Source organism: Saccopteryx bilineata, chromosome 4 (genome assembly GCF_036850765.1).
Source record: "Saccopteryx bilineata isolate mSacBil1 chromosome 4, mSacBil1_pri_phased_curated, whole genome shotgun sequence".
NCBI classification, from domain to species: Eukaryota; Metazoa; Chordata; class Mammalia; order Chiroptera; family Emballonuridae; genus Saccopteryx; species Saccopteryx bilineata.
The window spans coordinates 285,715,521-285,724,031 of NC_089493.1; the positions used below are offsets into that span (position 1 = coordinate 285,715,521).

An 8,511-nucleotide genomic window follows, 5' to 3' on the forward strand; every position below is an offset into this window, starting at 1 on the left:
CAGCTTGGACCCAGGGTCGCTGGCTCCAGCAAGGGGTTACTCGGTCTGCTGAAGGCCCGCAGTCGAGGCACATATGAGAAAATCAATGAACAACTAAGAAGTCAAAACGCGCAACAAAAAACTGATTGATGCTTCTCATCTGTCTCCATTCCTGTCTATCCCTCTGACTCTCTGTCTCTGTAAAAAAATAAAAATAAAATAAAGAATGCAAAGAATAATTAGATTGACATAGACCTACAGAGAACAAGGATAATAATTAGAGCAGCCTACTTTAGTGGGTATCAGGACAGTCTGTGAGGTCTGAGGAGAGGACAGCAAGCCTCCGAGGCAGTGTAGGAGGGAGAAGACCCCGCAGCTTGGGGTTCCAAGCCACCCAGGCAGCAGCAAGAGAACATGAGAGGTTGTCTGCATTCAACCCTGTGTGAGGATACCCATGACCCCTAGGGCCCAGGGTGGGAAACTCACCTGTTCGGGGCCGCCACTCATTGTGCTGAGATCCTGGAGTGGCAGTGGTCAGTAGGGCCTGGGAATAGCTGCTGTGCCCAGGTCCAGAGGGAACCAGAAGTGAACTCTGGTAAGCTGACAGCAGGCTGCAGGCGCTCCGCACCCACAAGCTGTGAGACCTGGGCACATGGCTGAGCCCCGCTGGTCTGTCTGTTCATCTGGTGCTGCCTGGCTGGGCTTTCGTGAGGGACCGTGAGGTCATTTATGGAAAGGAATGTCTGACACCCTCAGTCATGTTCTCCCTCTTAACACGCGTGGTCAAACCCTGCTTGCCTCCAGTGTCCTTCAGCTTGGTCCTGTCCCTCCAATGGGTGGTACCCACCAGCCCCCATCTCAGGTGTGGCCAGAGCAGCTGACTAAGGTGAACAGCCCGTCCCAAATCCAGTAAAGTAAGACCGTGTACAATTCAGGATGCCCGATGTGCTATGAACTATCCACACACACAAAACACAAATCTAGGCAGTGAAACTACTCTGTGATATCAGAGATTCATGTCATTTATACATTTGTCCAAAGCCAAAAATGTACACCAAGAGTGAACTTTAATGTAAACCATGAACTCGGGTAATTATAAGGTATTAGTGTAAGTTCAACAATTATAACAAATATGCTACTCTGGGTTATTTTTTTGTTTTTTCCCCCGCTTTTTAAAATGTGTGTCTTTTTTATTTATTTTATTATTTTTACAGAGACAGAGAGTCAGGGAGAGGGATAGATAGGGTCAGACAGTCAGGAACGGAGAGAGATGAATAGCATCAATCATTAGTTTTTCATTGTGACACCTCAGTTGTTCATTGATTGCTTTTTCATATGTGCCTTGACCGTGGGCCTTCAGCAGACCGAGTAACCCCTTGCTTGAGCCAGTGTCTTTGGGTCCAAGCTGGTGAGCTTTGCTCAAACCAGATGAGCCTACACTCAAGCTGGCAACCTTGGTGTCTTGAACCTGGGTCCTCTGCATCCCAGTCTGATGCTCTATCCACTGTGCCACCGCCTGGTCAGGCATGCTACTCTGTTGATAATGGGAGGAGGCTGTGCATATGTATGTGGGGGCAGGAAGTATTTGGGAAATCTCTGTACCTTCCTCTCAGTTTTGCCGTCAATCTGAAAACTGGCTTGAGCCCAAGGTTGCCAGTTTACGCAAGGGATCACTAGCTTGGCTTAAGCACCTCCAGTCAAGACACATATGAGAAGCAATCAGTAGAAAAAAAAACTAAAGAGAAGCAACTATGAGTTGATGCTTCTCATCTCCATCTTCCTCCCTCTCTCCCTCTATAAATAAATAAATAAATAAATAAATAAATAAATAAATAAATAAATAACGATGCCCAGCTTTTCTTGGAAAACACCAGAAGATCTGGTAGCACTGGGTCTTAATTCCTGCATAGCCCTCTGCCCTACCTGGTGTGGAGCTGGCTTGCCCTACCTGGTGTGGAGCTGGCTGTCCCCTTTAAGATACATTTATTTATTTATTTATTCATTTTTAGAGAGGAGAGAGAGAGAGAGAGAGAGAGAGGAGAGAGAGACAGAGAGAGAGAGAGAAAGGGGAGGAGCTGGAAGCATCAACTCCCATATGTGCCTTGACCAGGCAAGCCCAGGGTTTCGAACTAGCGACCTCAGCATTTCCAGGTCGACGCTTTATCCACTGCGCCACCACAGGTCAGGCGCTGGCTGTCCCCTTTAAAGAGGCTAGCCACATAGCCTGGCCAGGTGGTGGCGCAGTGGATAAAGCATCAGACTGGGATGCGGAAGACCCAGGTTCAAGACCCCAAGGTCTCCAGCTTGACCGCGGGCTCATCTGGTTTGAAAAAAAAAAAAAATAGCTCACCAGCTTGCACCCAAGGTCAATGGCTCGAGCAAGGGGTTACTCGGTCTGCTATAGCCCCACGGTCAAGGCACATATGAGAAAGCAGTCAATGAACAACTAAAGTGCCACAACAGAAAAACTGATGATTGACGCTTCTCATCTCTCTTCGTTCCTCTCTGTCTGTCCCTCTCTCTGACTCTCTCTGTAAAAAAAAAAAAAAAATTTTAAAGAGGCCAGCCACAGTCTCTACCACTCCTTACTGGCTCCTGGGCACTGAAGCTGCAGGTCAGAGCCTACAATGTGTATTTAAAATTCCTGACTAGTCCACATGTGATCTCTCACAAGGATCATGCCAAATAAGCAGAACTTCTGGTTAAACGATATAAAGATCAGGTTTCAGTGTTTATTAACGAGTGCTTCATGCTTCTGCAAGAGCCAATGTCAGCTTATACAATGCAGTATTCCGTGCCAGGCTCTGGTGTTACAGAACAGAGTAAAAGGCAGGGACAGTCCCTGGTCATAGAAGCAGCTGAGAAGCTTGTGGGACTGGAGAGATTCTTATACACTGAGGGGTATTCATGACAGGACACTGCATTCAAATGCACCAGAACCCAAAGGTCTGAGGAGGAGGAGAAAGAGGAAGAGGAAGGCTTCCCTGGGAAAACAAATCTGCCTCGCCTCCATGTGACTGCTTTCCCTGGACCACTATCCAAGCATTTCCGCAAATGGTTAACACCCATCTACGTTTCCCCTCCTCTCAGTCCCCAAAGGCTTGGGGGCCTAGGGATACTTTTTTTTTTTTTTTACAGAGACAGAGATAGACAGGGACAGACAGACAGGAATGGAGATGAGAAGCATCAATCATCAGTTTCTCGTTGCGCGTTGCGACTTCTTAGTTGTTCATTGATTGCTTTCTCACATGTGCCTTTGACCGTGGGCCTTCAGCAGACCAAGTAACCCCCTGCTGGAGCCAGCGACCTTGGGTCCAAGCTGGTGAGCTCTTTGCTCAAGCCAGATGAGCCCGCACTCAAGCTGGCGACCTCGGGGTCTCGAACCTGGGTCCTTCCACATCCCAGTCCAACGCTCTATCCACTGCGCCACCACCTGGTCAGGCACTTTTTTTTTTTTTTGAGAGCAAGGCAGGGAGAGAGCCAGGAACACTGAGCTGCTCCTGTATGTGCCCTGACATTTTTTTGTATTTCTAAATGCTTTATCTCACACTCCAGCTCCAACTCAGGCTCAAAGTTGTCTTGTGACAAATGCCCCAGGAGCCAGCTGTGGAAATCAGCCCAATCTCGGGTGGGACTTGCAAGATTTGCATTGCCACCTTCCCAGAGGCAGATCAAGGTCGGTTGAGGCCCTGAGCAGAAGAAAATATTGGGCCCCTTGTCATTAGAAAAAAGTATTGGCCCTGGCCGGTTGGCTCAGCGGTAGAGCGTCGGCCTGGCGTGCAGGGGACCCAGGTTCGATTCCCGGCCAGGGCACATAGGAGAAGCGCCCATTTGCTTCTCCACCCCCCACTCCTTCCTCTCTATCTCTCTTTTCCCCTCCCGCAGCCAAGGCTCCATTGGAGCAAAGATGGCCCGGGTGCTGGGGATGGCTCCTTGGCCGCTGCCCCAGGTGCTAGAGTGGCTCTGGTCGCGGCAGAGCGACGCCCCGGAGGGGCAGAGCGTCGCCCCTGGTGGGCGTGCCGGGTGGATCCCGGTCGGGCGCATGCGGGAGTCTGTCTGACTGTCTATCCCTGTTTCCAGCTTCAGAAAAAAAAAAGTATCAAGTTGGGGTTTTGTGGGGCCCTTCAGAAGTCGAGGCCCAGGGCGCGTGCCCAGTGCACCCGCCGTTAAATCTGCCTCTGCACCTTCCAACATCTGTGGGAAGAACCCTCAGTATAGCAATAATGGTACTGCTAGCAAGAAAACCCACCTTTCTCTTTCCAAGTCTTCCTCTAGACTTCTGCTTTCCAAAGATGGGACATGAGTGGGACCTAGCTGACTTCTCCAGGAAGGAAACTAAGCTGTCACAAGGTGCCGCATAGCTTTCTGCCACTGTACCTGGGTCTAGGATGGTGGAGGGGCCTATGCTAAGAGTTCACAGCAGGCACTCAATAAACTTCTACTGAATGAAGGACCAGTATCTGAAACTGGCAGGAGGTCACAGCTGAGCCCCTTTCTTGCCCATCAGGTCTCTCTCATCCTCTTCCCCCAACCCAGCAAGTGCACTCACACCTCAAGCAGATCCACTGAGAACCCAGGGGCTGGTCTGAGATGTTTGGGGCCCACTACAGCAAGCCACCATCAGGGCTTTTGTGAGACAGTCTCTGCTGGGAGCCCAGACTAGCCAAACTATAATGAACAAAAATTTTAACAAATAAATATGATAATATTCCCCTGAAAATAACGGAGGGAAAAATAGACGAGTGAGGGAGACACTGATGTAGGAGACCACACTGCGTATCTCCCATGGCTCAGGCTCCCGAAGCAGCTACCCACCCAACTCTAGAACATTCATTCATTCAAACCAGCAACTTCTGCATAGAAAGCTCCCTGCTCTGGGATCTGGGCCTGGGAGGGTCAGCACTAGTCCAAGCACCCACCCCCATCAGTGTGAGTGTGCGCCCAGGCAGGCGTGACTCTGGACGATGGAGCCACCTCTGCAGCCAGCTCCAGGAAGGCCAGCAGAAATGTGGGCGGCCAGATCTGCAGGGGAACACCACAAAAGCCCCTCCTGAGCCACCTGTAGAAAGTTGCTTGAACTCTTTCAAAACAAGTGACCACAATGAAGGTTTTAAATATCTTTTTTCAGTAGATTATCTTTTACATTGATACAGAATCATTTTACATTTGTAGATCAGACACTAATAGATGCTTTATTTTAGTAAATTATGAGGAAAATAAAAGGGAAACTATTCAGAAGTGTTCTCCATTAGCCTGTCTTATCACACGGGAGGGTCTGGAAACATGGAATCTACAAATCCTAGAGCTCAGGTTAGGGAAATGGTTTTGCTCTGAGTGGATGGTAGAGAGCCTTCAACTGCTTAGACTGTGGTTTCATTTCCCGAACAAACATTTCCACAGAAAAAGATGATGATTCTTTTCATTAAATAATTTAAACTCGCTTCTGAAAACAGTTGTCAACAGTGGAAGTGGGAAGAACCAAGCCGCAGCAGGCAGTGGGGGTAAGGCTCTGGGGTAAGGAGGCCGTTAGGTGGTGCCCAGGGATGGCTGTGCTCCAGCAGAAGGGCAGGAGTCTCACTCACGCTGGCTTCGAACAACAGAACTCAACAGTCACGGACAGGAGGCCACCCTGAAGGGGGGAGGGGGGAGCAACTGCCTGTCCTGATGAAGGTAGCAGCCCACGTCAGAAGCAGCATCTCCAGGGACCCTCTTCGTGTGTGCCTCCCCAGGCCCCAAGGCCCCCACGTGTCAGCTGCTTGGTACGCTTGAGAATTAAACTCCAAGAAAAGCAAGGGATACCTCTACTGAGGGGTGGACGATGCTGGTGGGGCCTGCAGGTCCCAAGTTCCTGGAAAAGACCACCTGTCAGGAAAGACTCACTCCAGAACCTCCCGGAGGCTCGATGAGGGAAATTAATCTCTTTATAACTTGGTGCAGCTTCAGGCTTCATTTCGAAGCCGCAAGCACGGCCTTTAATTCTTTACTAGGATTTCCATCACATTTGATTCCAAATTAGAGTTTTGGCTCTACAAGAAGTGTCCAGATGTCTTACTCTGCCTGAGACAGAAGAGGCCGAGTTATCTACCCATGGACAGAAACTGCTACCAGCCCTTAGGCGTGTGTGCTGTACTGCGCAGGGGCTGTCCACCATAACCATTCCGTGGAGAGGTGTGTTGTCATGTGATTTTGCTGTTGCCAAGGCGGTCCAGAGGGCTTCTGCAGGCAGGGCTCGGTGCTACTGTTCTGGAATCCTCCCGTCTCCCAGGCGCCCCGGCCACGAGGAGAGGCCACTGCTCCAGGCCTAGTTTCCAGTGGACCGTTTTCCTGAGCCAAGACACAAGGAGTTCTAGTTCACTGCATTGCAGGAGCTGCACATTCCTGTGGGTGAGTTTCTATCATCCCTGGGAAGGAGCTATTCCAGGAGCCCCAGCCACCGGGAACCCGCAAAAACTAAAAGTAGGTCCCGAGAACTGTGACCAAGCACAACCCCTGGTAGCCCCCAGAGGTTATATGGTCCAATACCCCCAGGCAGAACAGGGGCTATGAAACAGGTGGGGAGTTGGGAGATCTGAGTTGTAAGCCTGGCTCTATGACTCGCCCTGTGACTGTGGGTAACCTGGTTCCTACCATTGCAGGACGCAGCGCCCCTGGGAGCCGGCAGAAGGAGGGCTAGGAGGCAGCCCCCAGAGCAGCCTTTCCCTGCGATCTGGTTCAGCCCTGCACTGCCACTGACTCTGCCACATTACCTAATGCAGGGGCCTCCATGGGCCAAGTGGCTTGGCTCCAAGGGGAGCCATATATATCATACCTGAAACTGGTAACTCTTCCAACTCCAGGGGGAGGGGAGCATGAGACTGGTTAAAGTGAGGGAAAACAGGAATTAGTTCATAGAGGGAAACAAAGGGGAGCAACCTCCAGGGTTTCCTACCTCGGCTGGGTATCAGGAGGTAAACATTTTCTTAAGTTTGGAAAGGAATCCCTCCTTGTCCTCCCCAGCCTCAGGCCTAGCCTTGCCTCCTGCGGAGCTATCCATGGTGCTGCCACCTGGGCACAAACAGCAGAAAAAACTGGGGTCAAGGACGCACACCTCTAGGCGTCCGGTCCCAGGCCCCACCTACCCCCGCCTGGCCACCCCAGGACTCGACATTCAAGGAGCCACCAAGCACCACCTTGAGAGGAGAGGGCAGCTCCCAGGTTGGCCAAGGCTGCCTTGCTTTTCTCAGATGACTAAAGCAAACAAGCCACGCAGCACCTTAGGAATCCCGACTGCTCCCCAAGTTACTGGCCTGCGAGAGGGACATAAGAAACAGCCGACTATCACCAGCTGTCTCCATCTTAACAGCTGTTAACAAAAATATAGCCCAGTGCCAGATGCCTTCTGGGCCAGCCACAAGGCTTCCACAATCCTTACAGTACTAACCTTATAGGTAAATTTCAGATGAAAAAAAAAAGAAATGAAAGTGCAAAAAGCTTAGGTGGTTTGCCCAAGATCAGAGAGTAAGTGGGAGGGAGAACTAAGTTCAAACCTAAGCAGTCAGACTTCAAAGCCCAGGCTCTTAACCACCATGCCACCAGCTCTAAGGTGAGGAACAAGACCAACCGACCAGCTTCCACACTCTGTACATGTGCGTGTCTCTGGGATACTCAGAGAAGGACTCACTGCCTCTTGGAATCCTAGGACATGCGCATTTCTATCTGTAATGACAGCAGCGGAGGACTCTGTCACTGGGCAAGACCTCTCCACCACAGGGCATCTAACCCTAAATGTTCCAGAAGAAGGAAGGCTGGTTCCTGTTTCTTTAGCACCCAGGAGGAGACCAACAAGAGCAACTCTGCTATACAACTGCATCATTTTTTTTTTTTGGTATTTTTCTGAAGCTGGAAATGGGGAGGCAGTCAGACAAGGCTCCCGCATGCGCCCGACCGGGATCCACCTGGCACGCCCACCAGGGGGCGATACTCTGCCCATCTGGGGTGTTGCTCTGTTGCGACCAGAGCCTGAGGCAGAGGCCATGGAGCCATCCTCAGCACCCGGGCCAACTTTGCTCCAATGGAGCCTTGGCTGTGGGAGGGGAAGTGAGAGACAGAGAGGAAGGAGAGGGGGAGGGGTGGAGAAGCAGATGGGCGCTTCTCCTGTGTGCCTGGCCGGGAATCGAACCCGGGACTCCTGCACGCTAGGCCAACGCTCTACCACTGAGCCAACCGGCCAAGGCCTACAACTGCATCATTTTAAAGATCTACCAATCATCAGGCAGGGAGGGCAAACATTTGCTATGAGTTAGACTACAGAGCTGTACTCAATATTTTTAATTGTAGGGCATGTTTTTAACATGCTAAGAAATGTATGCCAAGCACAGTGCATAGCAGAAGTAAATGGTCACGGTCTCTAAGATCACAAATTAAGACACTTTCCTCAATGAGAGGCCCCCAGCAGAGGTAGGATAAGGTTGTCCTAGGTCCAGCCCCCGGCTGCCCTCTGGACTGGCATGCTCTCACAGATCAGGAATGTCCTCAGAGGGTCTGTGGTGACTC

At 50.8% G+C, this 8,511-nt stretch overlaps 1 protein-coding gene across 2 annotated transcripts in view; it reads right to left on the bottom strand.

Annotated features, from left to right (window-relative positions):
* Positions 1-5,081: 5,081 nt before the first annotated feature.
* The window catches only part of DNAJA3 (DnaJ heat shock protein family (Hsp40) member A3), a 34,435-nt gene continuing 31,005 nt past the window's right edge, over positions 5,082-8,511 (bottom strand). Inside the window, exons 11-12 of one of the 2 annotated variants that reach the window (XM_066275055.1) lie at positions 6,908-7,023; positions 5,082-6,303 (exon numbers count right to left, since the gene is read on the bottom strand). In XM_066275055.1, coding sequence (XP_066131152.1) covers positions 6,920-7,023 — 104 coding nt within the window. In that variant the 3' untranslated portion in view covers positions 5,082-6,303; positions 6,908-6,919. The remainder of the gene's footprint in view (positions 6,304-6,907; positions 7,024-8,511) is intronic. The other variant, XM_066275056.1, reaches the window with a different exon arrangement.